The 27,748-nt window shown below is 49.5% G+C and overlaps 1 protein-coding gene across 1 annotated transcript in view; it reads right to left on the reverse strand.

Annotated features, from left to right (window-relative positions):
* The window catches only part of SORL1 (sortilin related receptor 1), a gene marked incomplete at its 5' end in the record, with an annotated part of 168,464 nt that overhangs the window by 121,279 nt on the left and 19,437 nt on the right, over positions 1-27,748 (reverse strand). Inside the window, 4 exons of the mRNA XM_029915675.1 lie at positions 6,673-6,853; positions 11,663-11,730; positions 13,512-13,673; positions 21,442-21,567. Of these exons, the coding sequence (XP_029771535.1) occupies positions 6,673-6,853; positions 11,663-11,730; positions 13,512-13,673; positions 21,442-21,567 (537 nt within the window). The remainder of the gene's footprint in view (positions 1-6,672; positions 6,854-11,662; positions 11,731-13,511; positions 13,674-21,441; positions 21,568-27,748) is intronic.

A 27,748-nucleotide genomic window follows, 5' to 3' on the forward strand; every position in this document is an offset into this window, starting at 1 on the left:
CAGAGGCCCTTAGCAAAGGCTGCCAGAATTACTGGTTCAAAGTTTTTAAGAAAATCTCTGGTGGCGCCTGGGTGGCTGGGTTGGTTAAGTGTCCAACTCTTGATTTCGGCTCAGATCATGATTTCACAATTCGTGAGTTCGAACCCTGCATCAGGCTCTGCACTGACAGTGTGAAGCCTACTTGGGACTTTGTCTCCCTCTCTCTCTGCCCCTCCTTTGCTTGCTATCTCTCCCTCTCTCTCTCTCTCTCTCTCTCTCTCTCTCAAAAGTAAATAAACATTAAAAAGAAAAAAAAGGAAGTCTCTCTTCAATCATTAGCTGATTGCTAAGCCTAATTATCAAACATTTCTTAGCCCTCCACGATGAAAAATACAAATGCTACAAAATGAATGCAGGGAGCTCACAAACAAAACAAAGACAGGCAACAATAACAACAGCAAAAAACCTGCTTGAGGGGCTGCCACATTATGTCATCTAAAATGTCTGACTTTCAACCAAAAAATGACAAGACAAGCAAATAGCAAAGTATGGCCTCCCCCGCACACACACAGTCAGTAAAAACCGTTCCCAAGGAAGGTCAGATATTGGACTTACAGACAAAAATTTAAATCTTTATCATATATATGTTCAAAAACATTAAAAGAGGGGCATCTACGTGGCTCAGTCAGTTCAGCCTCCAACTCTTGGTTTCAGCTCAGGTCATGATCTCACAGGTTCGTTAGTTTGAACCCCACATTGGGCTCCGTGCTAACATTGTGGACCCTGCTTGGGATTCTCTCTCTCTGTCACTCTCTCTGCCACTTCCCTGCTTGCTCTCTCTGTCTCTCTCTCAAAAATAAGTAATAAATAAACTTAAAAAAACTTTTTTTAATTAAAGGGAACCATGTCACAAGAATTAAAGATAAGTATGAGAAAACTATCTCTCCAAAGAATATCAATGAATAGAAATTATATGATAAAAGTTCTTTTTTTAGTGTTTATTTATTATTGAGACAGAAACAGAGCACGAGTGAGGGAGGACAGAGAGAAAGAGAGAGAGGGAGACACAGACTCCGATGCAGGCTCCAGGCTCTGAGCTGTCAGCACAGAGCCCGACGCAGGGCTCGAACCCACAAACTGTGAGATCATGACCTGAGCCATAGTCGGATGCTTTCCCAACCGAGCCACCCAAGGCACCCCATGAATAGAAGTTCTTGAGTGGAAAAGTACAGTAACTCACAAGAAAAAAAATCCCCAGAGGGATTTGCTCTGAACCAGCAATGAACCTAAAAACACAGGAATTCTGATCATCCTCAGTAAACACATGTGAAATCTGATAACACTGTACGAGGAAAGAAAAGTTACCAAAGATCACGTAGTATAAGAGTTTCTTTTCATAATATGTCCAGAACAGGCGGGGTGCCTGGCGGCTCCGTCAGGTAGATACCCGACCCTTGGTTTCATGAATTCGAGCCCCACGCCGGGCTCTGAGATGGTGGTGGGGAGCCTGGTTGGGGTTCTCTGCCCCTCCCCCACTCCTGCTGTCTGTCTCTCTCAAATAAATAAAATAAAATTAAAAAAAAAGTCCAGGGGTGCCTGGGTGGCTTAGTCGGTTAAGCCTCTGACTTCAGCTCAGAGCTGTGCTGACAGCTCAAAGCCTGGAGTCTGTGTCAGATTCTGTGTCTCCCTCTCTCTCTCTGCCCCTCCCCTACTCATGCTCTGTCCTGTCTTTCTCTCTCTCTCAAAAATAAATAAACATTAAAAAAGTTTTTAGGGGCGCCTGGGTGGCTCAGTGGTTAAGGTGCCAACTTCGGCCCAGGTCAGATCTCACGTTCGTGGGTTCGAGCCCCGCATCGGGCTCTGTGCTGACAGCTAGCTCAGAGCCTGGAGCCTGCTTCCAGTTCTGTGTCTCCTTCTCTCTCTGCCCCTCCCCCTCTCATGCTCTGCCTCTCTCTGTATCAAAAATAAATAAAAACATTAAAAAAAAAAGTCCAGAACAGATAATTCTATAAGGCAGAAAATAGATATGTGGCCACCAGGGGATGGGAGGCAAGGAGAATAGAATGGGGTTAGGGGGTGATGAAAATGTTCTGGAATCAGGTAGCAATAAGCATTACCCAACCCTGTGAATATACTAACAAGCACTGAGCTGTACACTTTAAAAGGATAGGTTTTATGGCATATGAATTATGTCTCATATAATAATGAAGGCGTTATAAAAATTAATTTTAAATTTATTGGTATTATAGTTTTATTTACAAGCTGTAAATGTGTTTGGGTTTTATTGCTGTGTGGAAGTTACAAGTATTAAATGCTTATACCTAGCTTTATGTTTACATGCACTGAAGTAATGTTATAATTAAAACAATATGTCAATAGCTTGGGGTTTGGTCAGTTATCCTAAAATTCACACCCCAGCTGCGGTCAGCTAATGTCTCACAGAGAAGCCCACACTCCTGAAGCAATTCCTAAGTTTTCTCATTATCTCTAACAACATTAGAGACTTTAAATTCACATAATGAACATGAGAAATCGGTTTTCAATAGTGAAGTTAGTGGTTGGTTGGTCAGAATAGCCAAAGTACAAATGACCTGTCTTGGGAGACCAGAGGCATGCAAGATATTTAATTGGCAATAATATCCTGAAGATAATACCCTGGCATGAATAGGACATAACAATTTAAGGAGGCCTGTAACATAAACTTTTAGGGGTAATGCCTATGACTTATCCAACTCTTCCGCTAGAGGATGCCAGTCACCTGATACCAACTCAAAGGGTAACAGGATCTTGCCTCTAACAACAAGGGTTGGTTTTCTGTAAAGATTCATATAGAAATATTTTCGATGTTGTGGGCCATCCTGCCTCCATGCAACTATTCAGTTCTGCCACTGTAACTCGAAAGCAGTGATAGACAACATGTAAGCAAATAAGCATGGCTGTTTCAATAAAACTTGATCAACAAAAACAAGTGAAGGGCCACAGTTCGCCGTTTCCTGAACTAGAACATTGTGTCTGCATTAACTATAAGAACAGAGGCAACACCATCAAGCCCATACAGCAGGTCTAGCTTACTGATACACATTTGCTCAAGAAAGTCTGAACCTGGCTTTCACAATAAGCTGTTGGTGCAGCTACAGGGGAGCATCTAGCCCTCACCTACCTCCAACTTTCTGGCAAGCATTGGTACCTACCAGAAAGAACCTAACAGCTCTATATTGCCAAGTTAACAAATCGTTGTTGGTTTGCAGAAGTGCCTCAGTGCTGCTTTAATGGGCTATCATTTTTATGTGGACTACTCAACAAGGAAGTGAACTCCGTGTCAAAAAACAAGGAATAAAAATTAAACTTGGGTTAGAAAAATATATCAAAATATATCAAAGGAGGGGCGCCTGGGTGGCTCAGCTGGTTAAGTGTCCAGCTCTTGGTTTCGGCTCAGAGCACAATCTCAGTTTCAGGAGTTGGAACCCCACATCGGGCTCTGTGCTGACAACACAGAGCCTGCTTGGGATTCTCTCCCTCCCTCCCTCTCTCTGCCCCTCCTCTGCTCGGGCTGTCTCTGTCTCTCTCAAAGATAAATTAAAAGTAAAAACATTAAATTAATTAATTAAATAAAATAATATATTAAATAAAATAAATAAGATAAAACAAATATATAAAATTAAATAAATTAATTATATTAAATAATAAACTTTTAAAAATATGTATCAAAGGGCATCAGACCAAAAGCACATATGAAGTAAGAGCCAGACCATCAGGGACCCAGGGGATGCTGAAGATTCAGACACCAGCTTCTGTCCCAAATCCAGATGGCCATCCCCACATGTTCTAAAAAGCTAATGTGCAAAGAATTGTAATCATCTATGGTACTGGAGAAAAGCAAGAGTTAATCATTCAAAACCAATTTTCTGTGGTTTTCCAATTAGCTCCTTGACTTTCCTAATTTGATTTGAATCCGTTTAATATGAAGGTCGCTCGGAATTCCCCAAACCCAGGCAGCCTGAGCGCTAAGCACACCCCAGATAAGACGTGAACACTGGCAGACCTCAACACTCCCAGGGATAGGGTGATCCGACCAAGTCCAATGCTGTTTATCCTCACGGCTCAACAGACTAATGTAATAAAGAGGAAGAAATTAGAAGGAGGGAAACACTCATTTTATCATGCACTGCCAGTTGTGTTTCCTCCCCAGCATCCCATCCAGTCTACAGCGTTCCTCTGATCCTAGGATGGACTACTGTCGAAAGCATCTGCAGACAGAGGGCCCCAGGGAAGAGGTTCTGCAGCAGCCTAGGGATGCTCAGAAAATAATGCATGGGGGGCATGGAATCTGACTTTGGAAAAAGTGCCCCTGTGTGACAGTGCCGTGCGTGCTACTAAGGCCACCACTTGAGAAACACCTCCATGTGCTGGCCAACCTCACCTGCCTCTGATGTGGAGCCTCGAGCTAACACCACCGGAACCTGGTGGCCCACCCAACAAGCCATGCAGAAAGTTGAGGGTTGACTATGGAAATACCAATCAATGAACACCCCCTTCCCCACCAACCAAATCTACTGGTCTATGCTTTCTAAATATGGTGGGCGAAGATGGCATTCATTCAACTATTGTATACCTGCTATGGAGCAAGTCCGTGCAGCCTGCTGGACGCTGCATTAGTGAGGAACAAAACAGACACAGCCACTCGTCCGGCCACAGGCCAGGACTAATGATAAACGTGCTGCCAGCACTCTGCTAAGCAGCTATGTCCGGAGAGAACAGACACAGTTGTTAGGTCCGAACAGAGGGCACAGAAAGGTCCAGCTGGGATGTAACTTCAGCTTTTTGGGTGTGAGATCCAGAAGCAATAGGGGTGAGAGGGATGTCCAGCAGCTCTCCACCTGAACCCCAACTCAGGCCACAGGAAGAAATTAAAGTCATATAGATAAATTCAGCCACAAGGAACTCATGCAGGAAAAGATCCAGGAACACTGAAACACCGCAAACAATCCAGGACTTTAGGAGTGCCAAGAGCCTGTCACAAGGTATCAGTGCTCAGGCCCGGTTTCTCACCCTGCGCGCCTCCCCCTCACCACACCCCTGCCCAGGGCAATCCAAGGATGCCTGCCTACTGGCCACTGTGTGCGTGAGAGAGAAAGTGAGAGGCAAGACAGGAAAGGAAGGATCCAGCAAGTGACTCAATGCAAACAGCCTGACAGAAGAAAAACGGCATAATTTTAGTGGTTTTGCAGGGGCGCCTGGGTGGCTCAGTCAGTGAAGCATCCAACTTCGGCTCAGATCATGATCTCACGGTTCGTGAGTTCGAGCCCCGAGTTGGGCTCTGTGCTGACAGCCCGGAGCCCAGAGCCCGGAGCCTGCTTTGGATTCTGTGTTTCCCTCCCTCTGTCCTTCCCCGTTTGTGCTCTATCTCTCAAAAAATGAATAAATGTTAAAAAATAAATAAATAAAAATAAAAATATTTTTGCAAAGTAGGTAAGGAGGAATCTTTCTTGTCTTTAGCCACCCACATCTTCTCCTCTCACCTCAACCTTTACTCTCTCTTCCCTTGCTGGAGTCCTTCCAAGGTGGGATGGCCTACTTCTGCTGGGCCAGCTCCCAATCGTACAAACAAGGGAGAACCCGGAAGAAAATATTACACCCAATCTTAGTCCCCAAGTTTAAGTGTGACGGAAGGGAAAGCGTGTGTCCGTTACCAGGGACCTTCTTCAGAGCCCGAGGTCAAGGAGAGAATAGTCGCCACCAGAAAGTAAGCTTGTGGCACTTCAGGAAGAGCAGATTTTCCTTTACACGAGGGCAGTGCAGTTGCACTTGGCAACTTGATACAGCGGCATAAGAAACCCTGTTAAATAATCAGCTCCGCCTTTAAATGAGCAAGCCCTCCCTTCCAGCATCTGGCTCCATCCACACATCAAATCCAGGGGACGATTTTCCCAAAGGCTGAGAGTTAAGCTACTTACTGACAGCTGGAAGCTTAATCACTGCTTTTCTTCGAGCATTAACTCCCACTAGCCAGTGACTACACATTCTATTAGCTGTGGAAATTAACATGTGTCCAAAATTCCCTAAAACCTCGCCCAAATATGAGAAGAGATCAGGCAGCGAGATGAAGGAAAATCACCACTGAGCCCCGCCTCTCCTTTCTGTGTTCTTTTAATTGGGATTTCAGAGAAACATGTGTTTGGGGTTTTTTTTAATTTTTTAAATGTTTATTTATTTGAAAGAGAGAGAGAGAGCATGAGCATGGGAGGGGTAGAGAGTGAAAGGGAGACACAGAATCCGAAGCAGGCTCCAGGCTCTGAGCTGTCAGCAAAGACAGGGCTTGAACTCCAGAACTATGAGATCATGACCTGAGCCAAAGTCAGACGGTTAACCGACTGAGCCACCCAGGAGCCCCATGGAAGAAACACACATTTAACAAGGGTTTAACAAGGAGGCTTGGCTACCAGGAAACAAACAAATTCCAAGGCCCCACAGACACCCTGAGTGGTTGTCTAAGCGTCTCCACCTCCTCCCACCTCCTGGGACCAGCCAAGCCCCACGGGAATGTTTATCTCCGTCCCGTGCCCCTCCGTCAGGCTCCCCTGGGCACCCCAAGCCAGTCCCTGCTTGCGTAAACTCACCTGCTCACTCACAGAATGCCAAACCTCAGAAAGGAAAACTCAAAAGGACTCTATTCATCAGCGCCTTCCAACTTACCACCACCTTGGTAGCAAACATGTACTTGTCCCGGAGCTGAAAGTCTCTAACTTCCTCCAGGATGACTTCCTGGTCCTCCCGGGACTGGAAGAAGTCTGTACTTCGGAAAACCGTGGAGTAGCCAGAAGGCTCATGCCGCTCGATGTAGATGGTGTTCGGCTTGTCATAGGGATCGACACCCCTAGAGGAAGAAGAGCAGTTGCATTCATCTCCACGTTAAACCCCTGGAGAAATGGAGGTTCTGCTGGGCAGAAAGCCAACTGGAGTTCAAGGACATGAAGGCGGGGTCTACACAGGATGCTCTCTTGTCAAGTGTTTTACTGCTCTCTATAAGGCGCCCTGGGCTTGGCTCCAGGCAAGCCTCGCCATGCTTGAGAAGAGTAAAGACAAGAAAAAGTTAAAACACAGGGTGTTTAGGAATCAATAAGCAATGGACTGCTTGAGGCCATCAGTGAATTTCTGGCCCTAAATTACCAACCCCGGAGAACAAAGGAGTGTGTTTCCCAAGGACGGGAGGTGCTCAGAACAGCTCTAGAAGAAACCACATGAGGAACCAGTGAGTCTAGCCTTGCTAACAGACCCTGCCCTCTCTGTTTCTGCCCATCCTGTGTTGTTGTCACTGATGCATGCAATCAGGAATCATCCAACCAGTGCAAAGTCATGTTCCAAGTGGCTCCTTCATGAACTCTCTCACACACGTCCTGATCTCCCTGACATCCTTCAGAAACACAGAGCTCGTTGCTCCCCCACTCCCCGTGCTCTGTCAACAGAGCAGCCCTCTGCAGGCATGCCCCCTGCATGCACACTGGTCTGCACTTCGAAACCTCACTCATCTTCTGAGCTCAAGTTCAAGGCACCTCTTCCAGGAAGCCCTCCCCCAAAGCGCTCCTCCCTTCTCCCGGCACAGGCGATGTACCTGCACAGTGTTCAATTTCAAGCCTCTGATATGAATTTTATGTGAGTTTCAAACAAAGGTGCAGAGCTGTTTTGGGTGGGTGGATTCTGGAATCATTCTCGTGACTCGATACAGTGGTGCCTCTTATTCACAGGGGTGCCTTTTATTCACTGTAATCTATTGTTCACATAATGTATTTGAGTGTCCTAGGCCATGTCTTACATTTCTTTTTATCCTACGGGGCTCCCAGCGGGGCTGAATCTTGATGCACTGAACCCATGGACCACGGTGCAAAGGCTATTCCAAAACTGTAACACCGACTAGATCAAACTCCCTCGAGAAGAATCTCTGACCCAGGGTTTCCCCCCCAACAAGGCCCCCAACAACAGCTGGGAAGAGGGTTAATCTGCCCCAGGTCTCCTAACACTCCCAAGACACCAGACCATTCAACACGCCGGGGAAAGAACTGGACAAATCAGGGGAGAGAGCTTCACTGGGTGAGCGAGGAAAGGCAAGACTCACTTCTGTCCCCGTCTCTGCCCAGAGCCACATTCACAATGGCCCTCAGGATCATGAAGTCTCTGATATCGAATTCCTTCAAAGAGGTACTGTCAAGAGGATGTTCTCCAAGACAGAAAGAAAGGAGGGAGGAGGAAGGGAGGAAGGAAGAGATAAGAAAGAGAAAAATAAAAGACGTGACTTGGGCCCCACAATCCAGAGTCTCAGCAGGGCACCGCAGAAGCCAGCGGCCTGGGTCCTCATGCAGGATCAGATGCTCTGCTCTGTGCACGCATGTGTGTGGGTGGTGGCGTGTTCTCTTCTCTTCCACAATTAGAAGTACCGAGTAAAGGACTTCCTCTACCCTAGAGGATATGCAAATTAAACCAAAGCTGCTAGAATATTTTTAAAAAGGCAGAGAGGAAGGGACCTTGACTCAGATTATTTTGAGACCCAGCTCCCTCTATTATTCTTTCCTAAACAAAAGCAGCAGGAAGTGTCTAGAGATAGAAGGAGCTCTGACTTTCTCCCAGTTCTCTTTGGTAATCCACACTTGGACCTCCCGGCTCTGGAATCCACCCCACCTGCAAGCTCCGCTCCTTCGGCTCCTTTGCGATCGATCGTTAGCCCTCCTGTTCTCTTTGCCCTTGTTCGAATGAAAATTCAGAGCTTGCTCTGTCTCTGAGCACAGTCACCTGGCCTCACCCGTTAGTGATGCTCTACCAGGAACCCGAGTCCCTCCCCCACAGCCCGTCCGCTGTCCCGTCTCGCCAGTCTCCAGGTCTGGATTACATAGGTCATCCATCTTCCTGACTCCTACCGCTCCCAGGAGGCCACGCTTTATGGAACAAATGTATGCCATTATTCTCAGGGAGGTTAGATTAAGATTACGCTCTCACTTGTTATGGGAAATCCTCCAAATAGCCTGAAATTCCCTGACATGAGACATGTAATTACCTAAAATAAGATAAGCCAGCCCTTTCCCCCAAGACATCTGCATATCTGCATGGAGGCAAAAGGTACAACATACAAATTCCCAAGCATCACGTTCCTTTATTTAGTCATCCTGCTGGTTTGCTCTCTTGATATACGGTTACCTAAACAGATCAAAGGGCAATGTGTCCCTTTTAAAACTCAAATAAAGAAAAGAAAGTTCTAGTGGTATTCCTGGGGTAGAGGTTATACTTGGATAAGATTGTGGTTACAAGTTCACCATGACATCACAACCTCCACCCAAGGAAAATGACAAAAGGACCAGAAATAGCCGCCCTCTTTGAAAAGGAAGCCCAATGGAGCCTGAAGATACTCAGCTGGGAGACCCCTCCTTCCATCTCCACTGACCCCATTTGCTAAGGAAGCAACACCAACTCCAAGACATTCCTCTTCCAACAGAGAGCATGGACAGTATGTACCACTCTGCATTCAGTGAGGACTAAAAGTACATGGAAAGGTCAAACGACAAATGATAAACTGAGGATTATAAATACAAAGGAACATACACATGATATCTCATTTCATAAGACTAACTTCAAATATATAAAGAGCTCCTGGAAATCAATAAAAGGACTAACCGTTCAATACAAAAAGAGCAAAGGGAATGAACAGACAAGCCATGAAAAAAGAAATAAAAATGACTCTTGATCAGTTTAAAAGATGTTCAAACTCATTCACGATAAACAAAACGCAAACTAAGAGTTAAGTCTGTCTTACCTAACATACTGACTGTGAAGAGAGCATTCTATGTGGCTGAGATGAGGCAAAATTTGAGACTCTCTACAGAAGATGTGGCCATCTCTACCAAAGTTACAATGTCAATGCTTTACTCATGGGGATACTTCAGTGCACAAAACTCACCAAAGCCTCTGCCCTTCTGGAGCTTTTCTACTATCAAAGAGAGAAAGACAAATAAGATAAGCCTAAAAATCATATATTAGAAGGTGGTAAATGCTACACAAGAAAAGAATAGAGCAAGGTACAGACAATGACAGGAGAGGAACTGCAATTTTAATAGGATCCTTAGGATAGGCTTCACTTAGAAAGTATTATTTGAACAGGTTTGAATGACACAAGGGAGTAAGCAATAAGTATACCTTGAATAAGAGCTGTCTAGGCAGGGGGGAAAGTAAGTGCAAAGGCCCTGTGGTAGGAATATACCTGGTATTAATCTGAGAGAAATGTTGGTGTGCATTGAAAGGTTCAATGCAGAGAGAGGAACAACAAGATCAGACCTGTTTTTAGGAAGACCAACCAGGCCACGTGCTGAGAATTAACTGCATAAGCACAGGAGTGGGTGCAGAAAGACCAGTTTGACAACTAATGAGTGACAATGGTGGCTTGGAGTAACGAAATAGCCACAAGGTAGATTCTGGATATAAACAGAAGGTAGAGACCACAGGATTTCCTGACGGGTGGAATGTGACGCACAAAACAAATATGTGACACTCAAAGTTCTTGCCCCGTACAACTAGAAAGTGAAATGGGGAAGCTTACAGGGGCAGCTGACTGGGGGCAGTGAAGGTCAAGTATCAATCAGGGAAGAAGCAAAGTTTGAACAGGTGGTGTGACCCACTGACCCAGCACGTCTGTTTTTGGGAATCTGTTCTGCACATTCGCCCACACGTGTACAAATCCATGTATTCGAGACTGCATCCTGCATCCTGGACCCGTGAAAGGTCAGAAAATCGACTAGAAATAACTGTACATCTCTTCAAGTGTGGCTCTGTTGATTTCACTCTCCCTTCTCAAAACCCTACAGTGGCTCCTCCTTGCTTTCAGAATTCAGTCCAGAGTCCATCACCAAGGACTGCGGATTCGGATACCAATGTCCCTTCCCCAAACTTCACCCAACACACCGTCCCAAAGACTCTGTGTTCTCCACCCAAAGACCACAGTGTCTGATCTCTGCCTGGGACATTTCTGTTCCTGCCTGGAATCGCACCACACATCTGCACACCCTCCTGCGCCCTCCAGCCTGCTGCACACGCCCCAGCTCAACTGCAGGCATGCTCTTCCGTGGGACTGTGAATGTCCCATCTGGAAAGAACCGTGTCCCTCCTCTGACTTCTCCTCCCACGTCCATGAATTCTGGGCTTCCTTCACAACATGCACGAAATGTCTTTTCTTACCTCCTAAACTGCGGTCTCCTTAGTAACTCTATCCATAAATTATTCAACTTCTACCCTACAGCATCTAGTGTGTTTTATATTCAGCAGATATCAAAAAAAAAGTTGTGAATGAACAAGTGAATGAATTTTCTATGGAGAAAAACCCCCCACTTCTGTTATCAAGCTCTAAGAGGGAAGGTCTTTAGAAATTCTAATCCATCCAAGCGCTCAAAGATCCTTCCGTGCCCCCACCTCCCCGGACTGAAAAATGCAAAAGCTCCATCACTTCTCTCGCAAATAACCGACCTTTCTCACCCCCACCACCTCCCACAGTGAGCATGTTTCACTGACAGCTCTAATTCCCAGGTCTGGAGCGTGCGTCTCCCGAACCACAGGCTTTGCCTTTCAGGGGAGAGTCGGGGTGTCCTCGGGAAGTAGCTAGAGCTGAAGAAAGGGGATGAGGTCATTCTACCTTGTTGGATGGATGACTTACCAAGAAAAGGATTTCACATGTTCCTGAATCAGGACCCAGGTCTGCCCAAAGTCGTCCGACTTCCACAGCTGTGAAGACCGAAAGGGCAGAAAGGAATCAGGATGTAAGAGGGACCCCGCCACCTGAGTGGCCCGGCCCTCAAACCCCGCCTGAAAGAACGTTCTGGCTGTGAAGACAGGCTTAGAGATCACCAAGGCCAGCCTGATTACTACAAATCCAAACAAGGGCAGGGAGGGAAGGCCCCAGTACGCCTTCATGTTCCTCCCCATAGTTACTAAGACCTCAAGAACTCCAAGAAAAAAGTGACTGGGACTTGTCTTCCATTTATGGATCACCAGAAATTACAGCTTACTCAAGACTAGTCCGCAGGGATAGTAAAAACAAAAGGATCACACTCCATCCTTCGTGCTTAGGAAGCAGTGTCCTTAAAAACCCAGAAGGGGCCACTAAAGGCGAACCGAGAGGACACTGGCCGAGCGCAGAGGCAAACGGCACCAAAGGGAATCACCTTGAACACAAAGGATGTGGCCATGAGTAACTAACTTGCTGATCTTTGCCCAAACCCCTGAACTTCCAAACACAGGGCCGGGGTTCTTCTGGCCCTAGTGATCATGGATTATGAAACAGGGGGCCCCAGGTGGCTCAGTCGGTAATGCATCCGACTCTTGATCTCAGCTCCAGTCATGATCTCACAGATCGTGCCAGCAGAGCAGAGCCTGCTTGGGATTCTTTCTTTCTCTAAATAAATAAATAAACTTAAAAACCAAACAAAAAAAAAGAGGATGAAGGAAGAAGAAGCAGGGGACCACAAAAACACAGTCATCCACCGATCCCGGTACACCGACCCAGCCCTACTTAGGTTACTCCCAAAGGAAGGTAAGGGTAAACAGATCATGCTTTGGTTAAATAACTGGCAAAGAAAGAGAAAGGTTCCAAGGTTCCTCTGAGCAAAGCCATTCAAAACTCACCATTAATCCAAACCTGCAAGGTCTACAGGCTTCACAGGATTACACCAGACCCTTCCTCCCTCTCGATTTGGCGAGTCTCAACCCTGAGATGGAAATCCTACAGGGGCTCTCTCCCCATCTTGCCTTTCCTTCAAATCCAGATTTAAGGAGAAAACACAGACCCATTTATATTATGTGCACGTGCACACGCACACACTAAGGGGGAAAAAAGTGAAATGTGATGGCAATTTCAAATAAATGATACAAAATCAGGGTGTTTACAGTCAAAGCTGGGAAAGGCAGAACAGAAATTCATTAAGAGGTCTGGGCAGGGGCGCCTGGGTGGCTCAGTCGGTTAAGTGTCCGGCTTTGGCTCAGGTCATGATCTCGAGGTTCATGGGTTCGAGCCCCACGTTGGGCTCTGTGCTGACAGCTAGCTCAGAGCCTGGAGCCTGCTTCGGATTCTGTATCTCCCTCTCTCTCTAACCCTCCACTGCTCGCCCTGACTCTCTCTGTCTCTCAAATTTAAATAAAAAAACATTTAAAAATTAAAAATTAAAAAAAAAGAGGTCCGGGCAGAGCTCAGACTGCAGACTTCTTTAGCTGGCTCTCTTTGGTTAATTTCTAGAGCTTCGATTTACCCCCCAAAACCCACAAAGATGCATCTACCCCGAGAAAGGCACGATATTTAACGAGGCCTGCCAAGTGCCTGGCCTCACCCCCTGGCCGCCAGGGAGATCTAGTTTTCTTTAGCCAAGGGAAGTGAAATAGTAGCTACAAAGGGCTAAGCTTGGGAGCGAGGGAGGGAGGGACCGGGGGAGGTCACTCAGAGGACACACAAGCCATCGGGGGCAGAACAGAAAACTCAAGAAGCCCCATCTGTGTTCCAGAAGCTCCCTTACCTGCTTGTTGGGGTGAGACCTGTCAAAGCCCAGGAGAAGGTCGGAGGCCTTGCTGTGCAGAAGGAGGTCAGCTGCCCGGAATGGGATGGCGAAGCCTTGGATAGTGTTACAGAAGTCAAACGTGATCCAGAGGTACTGGGCATAAGCATCTACAAAGATGTACTGTAAGAGAGGGAAAAAAAAAAAAAAGGCAGAGTCAGAGTGGACCTGGCCGGGGCCACCCACAGCCCCACATCTCAGACGCGTGTGGCGCCGGGGGGCTGTGGGGGTCCCCACCATCCCCTGGGCAGGAGACGCTGGTGCTTGCCAAACACGGCTCCGAGAAGGAAGGGGCGCGGGACGGGCTGGGACAGAGCCGAAAACAGCGCTAGTCAGGCCTTCCTGCCTTTCCTCTCTGCTGACTTGGCCGTTCTCCCCCCTCTGGCAAGTCACTGGGTCACAGTCGGAGGGTGGCTACCAGGAGCGGGGACACAGAAGTCCTGCTCTTCGCACTGGCTGCACACAGACAGGACTCCTGTCCCTCCATCCTCTGAGCGGCTACAGGGCACATCTTCCCAGGAAAATCCCTACAGCCACACCTGTCCAGGAAGATCAGCTTCTCCTTCTTGAGGCCAGGTGATAGGACAGCCGGTGGGGCTGGCAGACCCGCCATGGGGTGTGGCAGGAAAGCAGCTCTGGCGAGCAGGGCCTGCACCCTATTTAGTCCCCGCAGAAGCAAGTGGCTGGGAACAAGATGGACGGCAGAGTTCCCAGGGCAGTGGGGGGAGGGGGGGTCTGGGTGGCTCAGTCGGTTGAGCATCCAACTTTGGCTCAGGTCATGATCTTGTGGTTCGTGAGTTTGAGCCCAGCATCAGACTCTGCACTGGCAGTACGAAGCCTGCCTGGGATTTTTTCTCTCTCTCTCTCTCTCTCTCTCTCTCTCTCTCTCTCCCTCCCCCGCCCCTTCCCCACATGCACTCTCTCTGTCAAAATACATAAACTTAAAAAAATAAAGAGTTCTCAAGGGGAAAAGACTGAGCCAATTCAACCTGACAAATGTACATTTAATGTTCACACGGACCAGACGTCACAATGCCACGGTGAAAACACAGAACCCTTACGGTCCAAAGTGGGAGAAAGACAGACGTGATTGTAGGTAACTGTAACTCGAAGGGAAATGAGATTCGATGGGAAACCACGGACAGAGTCCTATGAGGGGCAGAGAGCACAGATTAGCTCGTTTGGGAGATGAGACATGGCCCCAGGCCCCTGTAAAGGCGGCAGAGACTTCTACATGGAAAGAACAGCCTGCATCTGGGGCAGTTTGAGTTTGGGAACAAAGGATGATGGGGGAGGGGGGAGGACCGCAGGGACCCAAGGGCCTGAGAGCAAGGATCATGAAGGGAAGATGGTGGCACGCCTTGAATGCACCTGAGATCTCGATCTGAAGGACAAGGGCAAGGGCGGCTCAGTGGATCCCCGTGACCCAGAGCAAGAAGGAGGCGGCTCCCAGCACCAGCCAGCCCCTGAAACCAACAGCCTGAAAGAATCCACCCAAGCACACGTCCCCTCACTGACTGCATCTGACCCAGATCAATCTTCTGTTCAGAATCCTTGTACCACTAGCTGTTCAGGCACGTCCTGACCTTCTGCATCTGCACGCATGCTGCTCTCCCGCGTTCTTGCTCCTTTCCCTTCGGTGTTTCCCTCCCCAACTCCCAGGAATGCATTCTATGTGTTCTCTCTCTGCTTCCTTCACCACATCTAATGTAAAACTCCAAAGTCTGCAGGAGGCTAATTAAATCTAACCGTAAAGGCTAGTAAATGTTTTGAAAGCAAAAACCACCGTAAACAAAAGCAATGTTGTAAAAACAATCACGATCCTAGGAGTACCGTCCTAAGTTCTGGCACGAAGGCGCTCCCTAGAAATAACAGAGCCCTCGGAGCACCTGGGTGGCTCAGTTGGTTGAACATCTGACATCAGCTCAGGTCATGATCTCACTGTTGTGGGTTCAAGCCCGTGTTGGACTCTGTGCTGACAGCTCAGAGCCTGGAGCCTCCTTCAGATTCTCTGCCCCTTCCCTGCTCATGCTAAAGCTCTGTCTCTCAAAAAATAAAATTAAATGTTTTTTAAAAATTAAAAAAAAAAAAGGAAATAACAGAGCCCATCTTCCTGCTCTGAAACCATCTTGGCCCCTACGGAAGGAAGTGTCCTCAGTTTAAAAAGATTTCGCACCTGGGGGGCTCAGTTGGTGGCTCAGTCCGAGGGTGAGGAGGGCAGGGGTAAACTCCTGGTAAACTCAGGTCATGATCTCATGGTTCCATGAGTTCGAGCCCTGTGTCAGGATCTGCGCTGACAGCACTGAGCCTGCTTGGGATTCTCTCTCTTGCCCTCGCTCTCTGCCCCTCCCCTGCTCACACTATCTCTGTCTCTCTCAAAAATAAACTTTAAAAAATAAAATAATAAAATAAAAAGGTTTCTCTAGAAATCTGTTCCATGGCTTCGATAGATTTCACATATCTAAATCTAAAAATCACACACCCAGTCGGAGAACTTATTATCGTTCAGGATAATAGTTACATTATTAAGGTCAAGAACAGGGACCCTGGCTGGCTCAGACGGTGGAGCGTGCAAGTCTTGATCTCAGGGCCCTGAGTTCGTGCCCACGTTAGGCAGAGAGTTTACTTTAAACAAACAAGAAAGGTGTCAAGAGCATGCGGCCTATGCCGCATGCTGAGTTGCAAACTTGTGCATGCCTTCTCCAATTCCATCCTCCTGGTAGGGCTTTAGCTAGCAGCGTTATCTCCTTTGCTAATGAGGACACTGACCTGTGGAGAAGTTCACTGGCCAAGGTGACCCAGGGGGTGGTATCTGCATCAATGTCTGGCTAGTTCAGAGCCCGTCCCTGGACAGTCCACCGATCCTTTCCTCTCCTGCTCCAACACAGGCCGAGGTCACACACTGAGCCCTCGGGCTCATTCCTGCGCCTCCTCTCTTCCTCCACTCCTGACACTTTTGCCGGCAGCTTGCTTCTCTTGCCCGGTGGCAACACTGAGTCATGCCAAGCCTGCACACCCCACCCCTAGCCACCCCGTCCTCAACTCCCCTTGTCTGGCTCCTTCGGACAGAGGTCCGATCCCCACCCTCATGTCACCTCGCTGCTCTTCCGTCGCCCCTGCCAACTCACTCCATCTCCCACACACGTTCCGCTACTGCTGCTGTGATGTTCAGGCATGTCATGATGTTTATTCTATGGCCTCACCCTGACTGCTGACCTCGGCATCTCCCCTCTGATGCGCCCAGGTGTCTCACTAGGTCCAAATACGAGTCCTCCCTCGCCTTCCCACCACGTCCCAAGCTCTGTGCACCCCTCCTGCCAGCCCGAGTCCTCACAATCACTCCACTGCCGTCCCTTGGCCCCCACTCCCAATCGGCCATCCACTCAGCTATGTTTTCCTTTCTACACTCCCTGCTCTCTTTCGTATCCCCTACTGGAGCCTACAGGCAAACTGGTGCCGGGCACTGGGATTCAGTCCTTCTCATGCCTTCTAGGGCTTGGCAGGGCATGAAATGCTCAGAGGGTGATTCAAGGCCCGGCTGGGCAACTTCATGCCTGTATCCCCACGACAGGTCCCTTCCTGGCCCCTCTCTGATCCTTCCCCTTGGAATCCATCCTGCATATCGCCGGGACACACATTTCCCTAAGAGACACTGTTTACACTAAGCCCTCCTACTCAGATCCTTCCATGGCTCCCTACTATCCTCAAGGCAAAAACATCTTCATCTTCGGGTGAGCGCCTGCCTGGTACCTCAAAGCACCTCGGTGCAAACCCTTCACCCTGAGAAGTGAATCTCCCCACAGCCCGCAAAGAAACCATATCTCCCGGCCCCTCGAAGTCTCTGCCCACAGCCTGCCCCCTCGTGGACTCCCACCAACTGCACGCAGCCTCTAGAACCCTGCCTGTCCTTGAAGCTCCATGTCCAATACCAAGTACCTTGACAACTCCCCAGCCCAGCACACCTGTGGGCTCCAGGCATCATGCAGGCACATGTCACTTGATGCGGTTACAGAACCGAGCCACGTGGGCAGGTGACAGGAAGTGCAGCTCGTCCTGGCCCCAGGCCAGCCCCACAGACCTGCCAGCAGAGCAGGCCTACCAGATGCCTCCTAGACAGTGTGATTTCAGGAGTGTCCTCACACCCCCCTTCCCCACCCTGTCTGTAGTCAATATTCAGCTCTTGACTTAAAACTATGTCTCCTCATGGGGCGCCTGGGACCCCATGTCCAACTTCCTGGTTTTGGCTCAGGTCATGATCTCACGGTTCGTGAGTTCAAGCCCCGTGTCAGACTCCACTCTGACAAGTGTGGAGCCTGCTTGGGATTCATTCTCCCACTCTCTCTCTCTCTCTCTCTCTCTCTCTCTCTCTCTCTCTGTTTGCTTCTCCATCTCCTCTCTCTTTCAAAATAAGTAAAGGTTTTTTTTAATGTATTAAAGAAACACCTATTTCCTCTTTAAAATACAAATAGTCCAGAAACATAAATTCAGCTACAGAAGGGGCTCCTGGGGGGGCTCAGTCGGTTAAGTATCTGACTCTTGGTCTTGGCTCAGGTCATGATCTCATGGTTCATGAGTTTGAGCCCTGCATCAGGCTCCTCACTAACAATGCAGAGCCTGCTTGGGATTCTCTGTCTCCCTCTCTCTGTCCCTTCTTCTAAAAAAATAAATAAACTCTTTTAAAAATATATTTAAAATAAAACTGTTTCCTCTTTAAAATACAAATACATCTAGAAACAGAAACTACAGAAAGGGTGCCTGGGTGGCTCAGTTGGTTAAGCGTCTAACTCTTAATTTAGGCTCAGCTCATGATCTGAAGGTTTGTGAGTCTAAGCCCCGCATCACACTCCTTGCAGACAGTGTGGAGTCTGCTTTGGATTCTCTCTCTCGCTCTCTCTCAAGATAAGCTTTAAAAAAAAAGCTACAGAATTCACCTCTCTGGTAGCACAAGTGATTCTCTCCAGTTCTAAGTGGGGGCACAAAGACACGACCAAGAGGCATGGGAGGCAATGAAGGAACAAAACTCCAGAAGGGAGAGAGAGAGAGAGCCGCCCCGAGGCGGGGAAGCCTAGCTGCACACTCAGGGACCTTGCGTGAGGAGCCCCTGGGATATGCAGACACCACGTAGCTGACCTCAGGTGCACCACGAGGCCAGCGGCACTGCCAGGTGGCCAGGGCTGTGCACTGCTGCAGGGAGGCAGCACGCGAGGCTGAGAAGAAGGAAGCAGGGCTGTCGGCAGGTACGAAAATAGACCCAAGCGCTCACATGCCCCTACGGCCGCTCCATCTCCATCACGAAGCGAAACCACGGGCCCGCAGCCACCTGCTTACCCAGCACCTCCTCTCCACCCCTGCACAGGCACACACACCCCTCCGATGTCCACGTGGCCCTTGTGTGGCATCGTCCCCTTTCCAGGCAGCTGCTAACGGTCATTCAGACCATTTCAAACCACGCTCCTCAACAGCACCCCCGACATCGTCACACAGGGGACGTGCGTGGGCCCCGCACCCCGCCCTGACAGCAAGGCACTCACAGCCTGTGTGACTTTTCTCAGGAAGTGGTAGGTCTGGTGGGGCAATCTGCCTTCCCGGGAACGAAGGCAAAAGTAACAGAAGTAACGGGCACAATGAGAGTCACTGTTTCCTTCCGGAGAAGTCCGGGGAGGGGTAACCAGGTCCTCTGGGGAACCAGAAACTCAGCAGAGAGTGCTGTGCGTCTAACCCACTCGGTCTGCTCCAGGCCCGGCCCCCACCTGTCACCAGGGTCTCCAAGAAGGCCGCTCCTCCTCCATCTCCCCACCAACGCCAATGCCCATCCCTCTCTCCCACAAGAAACCCAAGATGCACCACCTTCCAGGCGGGGGGCACCCAGGCTGCGGGTAAGCCCTGGCCTCCCTGCACCTCAGACTCCTTGACAACCCCCCCTGGGGTTCTCTTCCCGCTCACTCCAGCACCCCGGCCCCTGCCCTGCTCCTTCTTCAGACCAAAGGCTCCAAAAGCCCCTCTCCCCCTGCACCAAACCGTCTCCGCAAGCCCAGAACATCGTCCTTCCTGTCTTCTGACTATTGAGACGTGCATGTGGGCCAGGCGGCAGCTCGCCACAACCCATGACGAGCAGGAAGGAAGTCAGACCCCGCTTGCAGACATCTGTGGCCCTGTGGCAGGAGGTGAGGAGGGGACAGAGAGCTGAAAAGGAAGCTTCCAGAAGCCACAACTGCAATGAGACTTAGCTCTGGGACAATGTGTAAAAATCATGATAAGAGACAGGTACAACCTGACAAAGTGAGTAATCTAAAAGTTATTTGATTCTCAGAGGCAGGGAGCACACAGATCGCTCCGTGGGCAATGTGGCACAGCCAGCGAGCTTGACCCTGGGGCAGGGCTCCTTGCCTCGCGGGAGTCAAGAGCAAGGGGGGCAGCGGGACCCGTCCAACTGTGGGAGCCCCAAGGACCAGGGCTGCCTGACCAAGGGCAGTGGGAGGTGTGGGGCAAAGGGCCAGCAATCTTGTCTCCAGAGCCAATCCCCTCCAACACCTTGCTTTTCATGGCGGAGGGAGTTAGGTAACAGGTGAGTTTGCTCCTAACTGCTGCTCTGCTTGAAGCTCATTAGGCAGGGCTGATAGGAAACACTACATCCAGTATTAATTTAGTTTTTTAAAAAATTATTCCTCAGGGTGCCTGGGGGGCGCAGTCGGTGAAACGTCTGCCTTTGGCTCAGGTCATGATCTCATGATTCATGAGTTCAAGCCCCACATCAGGCTCTGTGCTGACAGCTCAGAGCCTGGAGCCTGCTTCGGATTCTGTATCTCCCTCTTTGCTCCTCCCCCTCCTCTAAAAAATAAACATTAAAACAATCTTTTAATTGCTTCTATACCCATTAATAAATAGCTGGCTTCTTGAAACCCTGGAGTGGTCCAGCCTAAGGACCAGTGGCCTGGCCCCTTCTCCAGGACTTGTCCACAAGCCAGCAACTAAAAGGTTAATGGCTGGCCCAGCAGGGCGGCCCTCAGGACCCAGCTCCTTCCAGACTGGGTCTGTTCTGATTGGTCGGTGCCATGTCAGTGGGGAAATATTTTGAAAACAGGCCCTAGCTAACCAACCACAGGCAATGGGAGAAGCCAGTGCTGGGGGAACCTGGCCCGAGGACCCTCTAGCAGCTGCCCTTACCTCAGAGGTCTCTGAGCATCTTTAGAAGCAGTTGTCCTACCTCTGGAAGTGAGCTAGGGCTCACCAGGGTGGGGAAGAAAGCAATCAGATACAGCGCTCTGAGCTAAAGCTCCCTAACCTTGCAGGCTGCCTGATTCCTGTCCTGCCCGCCTCTGCATCCGCCTCTCCGGGACCCAGTGCAATCTCAAATCAATGCTCCCTGCCCGCCTAACTGAACCTAACTGCCCCGGGTTCTACTGCAGAAACAAAGCCCCAGGCCAGCCAGCTGGGAAAACAAATGAGGAGGCACAGCAGGTCTGCCGCTGCCTTGGGCTGGGGGGAGGGGCACAAGCACGCGCTCACGGGTGTGCATGTGCGTGCACGCACACACAGGCACTGGGGACAAGCACACGGCAAGCCCTGGACTACACACACTGGTGGAGGTCCCAGTGAGGCCAGGGAACGCGTTTGCCACCTGGGAGTTGGGCAGCTCACTGGTTGGCAGATTTTCTGTGCATTAGTTTGATGCTGTCTGTCCAAAAAACTTGCCTGGTGGGTAGCTGCCCTGCCTTGTTATGCACAGTTCCATCCTGACAGCCGTGTTCTGCCAGACTCCCAGGTCAGCAGAAAAACGGTCAGTGCCAAGCTGCAAAAGATGACGAGGAAGTCCTTCCCAGCACCACCCCCCCAACCCCACCTAGCAGAGCAGTGGTTCTGGATGGAATCCAGCCCGACAGTGCTCCCTTACACGCTTGTTGTCCGCGGGGCTGTGGTAGAACTGGGCAATCACGGATTGGCTGCTGTTTCCCACGCCGAAGTTCAATTTCTCGGAAATTTTCTTGAATGATTTTCCGTAGTCGTAAGACACATATACCTGGATCAGGGAGGAGGAGAGGACGAAGGAGAGAGCGAGCTGGTGAGAAATGCAGCAGAGAGACCCCCACCCGTGACCATCTTGCCCTGGATCCCGAATGTGGTTGGGAGGCCCCTGGTGCCACGGAACGACAGAAGGGAAGAGATGACGCGCACAGGAGATGCGGGGCACCTCTCCGTCCGTCCCCCGTCACATGGAGGCAGCCAGCACGGGAATGCCCGCTACACAGGCGCTGTTCTGTGCCCAAGACACACCCCTGCAGGGGGGGAGCCCACGGATAGCAACAAGGCTAACCTCCTCCCCATGGCTGGGTTAAGTGTTTAACAAATTACATCCAGAGGCAGACAGAATGCGGTTGTCTGGGGTCGGGGGTGTGGGGGCCAGGGGGGACTGGGAACTTGTTTTGCCATCTGTTGAAATGTCCCCAAAAAATAATCTAATCCTCAACCCTCGGTGGGGAAGTTCTGTTCCCGGAAGATGAAAGAAAAAAACCCTCGCAGGCCTCTGCCAGAGGAGCCCCAGAGATGAGAAAGAAAGCGCTGAGTGATTAAATATGCATGGAGGTTAAATACATAGGCACCAGATCCCTGGCCCAGCGCTCACACTTGCTAATGCCACAGCTCAGAGAAGGTACTGCCGGGTCTCTGGCTACCCAGTAACCACACTGATAAAACAGAAGAAGAACTGCCATTCGCTGCGTGCTTACGAGGTGCCAGGTCCCATACCACCCTGTCCATGTGAAAGATCTCAGGCAGCTCCTACCACAGCCCTACGTGGCAAATGTGATTATTAAAAATCTTTCGAGGTAAGGCAGCGGAGGCTTACATGATTAGTCGCCTGCCAAAGTCACAGAGAAAGTAAGTAGCAGCGTGGAATTGTGATCCAGGCTGCCTGCCTCCAAAGCCAGAAATCCCAAAATCATTACACCTGGGTCATGGATGGCCGAGGAGAAGCCGTCAGGTATTTTGCACCTAGACTTACCTCCTAGGCAACGTGAAATTAACATAATCAGAGGATTAAGCACAAGCCCGAGTGATGAATACAATATTAAGAATACTTAGTGAGAACTGGGGTAAGCACTAACGAGGACAGGTGCATTCCCACAAGGACAGGGGCACTGACTAATCCCATAGAGGGTATTGCCACCAATGCCTGTTGATGCACCTGCACACACGTTTCAAGGATTTGACAGGAGGTAAAGACTGTGCTAAACACCAGATATACAAAGGCACGCCCTTTACACACAAGGCAAGTGTTCACATGTTTGCAAACAATTAGCCCATGGAAACAGCAAACTACTCAAGGCAGGAGCAGAGCAGGGTGGTCATGTTAGAGGTCAAGGTTAGAGGAACCCAGAGAGAGCCTGTGCTAATATCTAGGCCACTGTGCAAGAAACCCTCTCGTGAACACTCATGTTTACACACAGCACGTGTTCCCAACTACCAACCAGGAAAGGGCGGCCATAATAAGGGCTTCAGAAATGCAGCAGGTTGAGAAGTTCACAGATCATCTGAGTGGGTATAAAGACAAAGTGGTTCTTTCTCTCTTCCATTCTCCTGGTCTACAACAGACGCTGAGACTCTCTGTTAGATTCCAAGTCATATGTCATAAACTAATGGATTCTCAAAAAGGGAACGCGGCCCCCTCCAGCTCCAACATCCCCAAAGTGAATAAATCCCTATGAGTTACTTCCCCAGCACGTGTGATAAGAAGTCCTATTAGGGTAGCATTTTTCAGTATACGATACTCTTTGATACAAATTTTCGCTCATCTTTAAAAATTCTGTGGGGTTAGCCTCACCTTTGCCCGCCCTGGTGTACCCAGAACATCACAGGTACTCAGCAAAGATTTCTCGAATTAGGTAGGATCATTATAAACCACAGAGGGAAGTAAATGAATGTATCCCATAAATGAATAAAAGAGAATGACAGGAATGAATCGGTGAGGGAACGAAGAACTATTTCCATTTAAGAGATGACAAAAACCAAGACTCAGAGAACTTAATGCCCAGCCCAAGGTCATACGGCGAGTAAGTGACCAACACGATGGGTTCCTCCAGTCCCAGGTCCAGTTGTCTTTCTTGCAAGATACTCTTCTAAGAGAACGTTCTCTTCTACATACTTACATTGCTCTGTTCACGGGGAAGATCATACACTGAATCTCCAGGCCGGACAGGAGGAGTGCAAGAGAAGGGGTAAAACACCAACCTTAACAAAATACAGGTCCTTTCTAGGATTCTCAGCCACCCCTCTGCCATTTCATACTCAGAGGTACGACAGCCCTCACGACCAAAAAGCTCTTCCTCAAAACACACCTGCGAACAAGCCCCATCACTTTAGGACTTACACTTCTTAGCAGTTAGGGGTAAGTATGTGAGGGTCCATCCTACACCTCTAGGCTCTAGTAAAGGACTCATCAACCTTCGTTTTCTTCTCCAGGTCGAACAATCCCAACACGATCTTTTTATCCTGTCTTCACAATTCTTTTTTTAAATTTTTAATGTTTATTTATTTTTGAGAGACAGAGAGACAGAGTGAGAGTGGGGAAGGGACCAAAAGAGAGGGAAAGAGAATTCAAAGCAGGCTCCAGGCTCTGAGCTGTCAGCACAGAGCTCAACGACATGGGGCTCGAACTCACAAACCATGAGATCACAACCTGAGCTGAAGTCGGATGCTTAACCAACTGAGCCACCCAGGCGCCCCAATCCTGTCCTCACAATTTTTATCTCTATTGGATTAACCTAGACACGAAGCCCCATAGGGCAAAACCCAAGCTGAGAGCTGTGCACAGCTATCCACCCTTCTCCCCAGAGAAGAGCCCAGAAAAGGCCTCGGCTGGCAAACAGATAATGCCAACAAGGCTGATGGCCTCATGGCCTCCACACTGCACCCCTACTGGTACGTTCTGGTGCAGCCTTGTCTAGTGTGAGGCTGCTGACTCACTGCCCACCTCGGTCTCCAGGCAATTCTGGGCAAACACCCTCATCTTGTGCATCTGCAGTATGTTCTTTCCCAGCACAGCTTTCTGCACTGACCGGTCCCCTCTCACTTCTCTAAGGCACTGCTCCCTAAAGCACAGAATACAATGTGGGGCACCTGGGGGGCTCAGATGGTTAAGCGTAGGACTTCAGCTCATGATCTCACTGTTCATGAGTTCAAGCCCCACTGTGAGTGCAGAGCCTGCTTGGGATTCTCTCTCTTCTCTCTCTCTCCCTCTGCCCCTCCCCAACTTGTGCACACGGTCTCTCTCTCAAAATAAATAAATGTAAAAAAAATAATAAAGAACAGAATACAATAGGAAGAGCCACGACCTTGCCGGAGTAGCTAGTTCGATCACTGCCTCACCTACAAAGACACTCCTTCCACGTAAGTGGTTTTACATTCCTTCCCCTGTACTTCACAGCAGTGTAGTAATAACGAGAAGCAAGGGGAGTAAGGGCGGGGAAGAGGCGGAAGGGACAGGGGTCACGGGGAAAAAGGGAAGAAGGGCTAACATGTACAAAAACATCTCCGTACCTGATCCTGTTCTGAGTCCTTTACCCCACGTGCTTCTCAAACAGTAACATGCCTACAAATCACCCAGCACGACAAAGGTCAAAATGCAGACTCTGATTCAGGAGGTCTGGAGGAGAACCTAAGATTCTGCCTTTCTAACCAGCTCCCAGAAAATACCCCTGGCGGGGGCCCCTGAATGGCTCAGTCAATTGAGTGTCCAACTTCGGGTCAGTCATGATCTCACAGTCCGTGAGTTCGAGCCCTGCGTTAGGCTCTGTGCTGACAGCTCAGAGCCTCGAGCCTGTTTCGGATTCTGTGTCGCCCTCTCTCTCTGACCCTCCCCCACTCACACTTACTCTCTCTCTCTCTCTCTCTCTCTGTCTCAATAAACAAACATTAAAAAAAATTTTTTTAAAGAAAATACCTCTGGGTGCTGCTCCATAGACCACACTTTGGGGAGCAAGGTTTTACAAGTACTGTCTCACTGACGGACAAGAAGACCAACAGAAGGTTAATGACTTGGCTCAAGGTCAAACTGATAACGGCAGAGCCAGGATCCAAACCCAGGCAGGCTGATCTCAGAGCCAGAGCTCACCCAGACCCCAGCTCCACGGGCCACCAAGTTCTGCTCTGTGACCGAGCTAACAAGTTCCCGCCCTGCTCCTCGGTCAATGCTGGGAGACACCCATCATGTCACACGACTCTCGGCACAAGGGCAGCGAGTCCTACCGTTCCTGAAACCTTCCCAGGTGGATTCCGCTCTTCCACTGGACACTATGTCTGGAGAGTTGTTTGGCCAATTATGTTGCACCTGAGTACATCGTAAACTATGTCAGGACGGGGCAGGAACACAGAGGTGGGGAGGACGGACCGAAACAACACCTACTGTTTCCTTCCATCGACCAGACTTATCAGAGAAGAAGATGGCATGCAGCTCCCATTCTTCACGGACCTGCTACAAGTTCATCAGGACAGTATTCTTTTTTTTTTTTTCTGTTTAAAAGCAAACCTTCTGGGATTTCAGCTTCGAGATCCGTCCCTTTCTTATATACTGAATATGCAGGAGGTGGCCGTTCTCCAGCACACTCACCCAGCCCCTCACTTAGGCAGCCTCCTTCCCTCCTGCCCTGCTGACGGGGGCCTGATGAACCGTGTTCCCAGCCTTCTTTAAAGAAAGTCTGGATTGTTACTACACCAGCACCACCAGCTCCCGCCTCTGAGTCCTAATTTATTTTTGCATTAACTTTTCACATCAGAACATCTCACTTTCAGCGGCCAAGTCTGCAGCGTGGCCCGTGTACAGACAGGGGAAATCTCTACCATTCCTATTTATTATCCCCAAGCTTTGTGTTTCCTTTCCATTGAATCTTAGCATGCATTTCGTTACAGAATAGTTTACAACTTTGACTGTGCAATGGCTTCTGGGGAAGAGACACCCAAATATTTAGAGTGAGAAGCCGGGGTTTGGGCAGACGTGGGGTAACCAGACATCCTGGTTCACCTCGGACTCAGAAGGCTCCCGGATGTGGGTGTTTGAGGGCTAAAGGCCAGACGAGTTGGCCATGCCAGCAACATGACACTTTCACACAGCGAGCGTGTGATCGGGTCTCCTCAGCCACCCGGGTGACCTCATGCAGGCCATTTAATGTCTCCAGGCTCCTGCCTGTCCAGCAAAGCCATAAAACAATGGCTAAGGGCTTTTACCTATCTCACAAAAAAACATTATCTAGATAAAAAATGTTTTTAATGCATTAAAAAACCCTAAGGAGGGATGCCCAGGTGGCTCAGTCAGTTAAGCGTCTGACTTCAGTTCAGGGCATGATCTCACAGTCCGTGAGTTCGAGCCCCACATCAGGCTCTGTGTTGGAAGCTCAGAGTCTGGAGCCTGCTTCAGATTCTGTGTCTCCCTCTCTCTCTCTCTGTGCCTCCCCCACTTGTGCTTTGTCTCTGTCTGTCAAAAATGAATAAAGGTTAAAAAACAATTTTTTTTTAAACCCTGAGGGGGATTTCTCAACACAGCAGGGCAGAGAGCGGTTTCCAGTGCAGTACGAAGGTACACAGGTGCCCGCGGGCCTCGAAGGACCGACGGCATCCATACGCGGCCATGTGGTCTGCAAACCCTGATCAGACTGATAAAGGGGCCAAAGCCACTGCCCCCAGATAAGCCCAGCCGTCCCCCAGAGCACTCCACCCAACCTGGCTGTCAGTACAGCGGTCTCCCACCCGCCCCGGGGGCAGAGCGCTGCATCCCGGCCCTGCTGCTGCCCTTCCTGTCCGTGGCTGCCCGGATTGAACCCACGAGAACACAGCGCCTGGGACCCCCACCTCGGAGCACATCCGACTCAGAGAGCAGATACACAGACGAGGACCTCGCAGAGACCGAATCTCTACGCAAGAATTACAAAAATGTCCTTCAGGCAGACGGGATGGTGCTAGCAAATTCAGCAGGTTTCCTGGGGACAAGGGGGCGCAAGGAACAAAGCTCCACACTGTGTTTCTTTGTCCCCAGGTTCGCCCTGTGGTGACATCAGTCACCCAAGGCAGGGGATCTTCCTCTTCCCGCATGGGGAAGATGGGAGCAGGGGCTGCACTCCTGGGACCGAGGGCCAGCTCTGGCCCTCATCCACATTGTGCTTGACCCACCCAAGTATTTGTAAAAACCATACATTAGCTGAGTAAGACTCAGC

The sequence above is a fragment of the Suricata suricatta genome, chromosome 11 (genome assembly GCF_006229205.1).
Source record: "Suricata suricatta isolate VVHF042 chromosome 11, meerkat_22Aug2017_6uvM2_HiC, whole genome shotgun sequence".
NCBI classification, from domain to species: Eukaryota; Metazoa; Chordata; class Mammalia; order Carnivora; family Herpestidae; genus Suricata; species Suricata suricatta.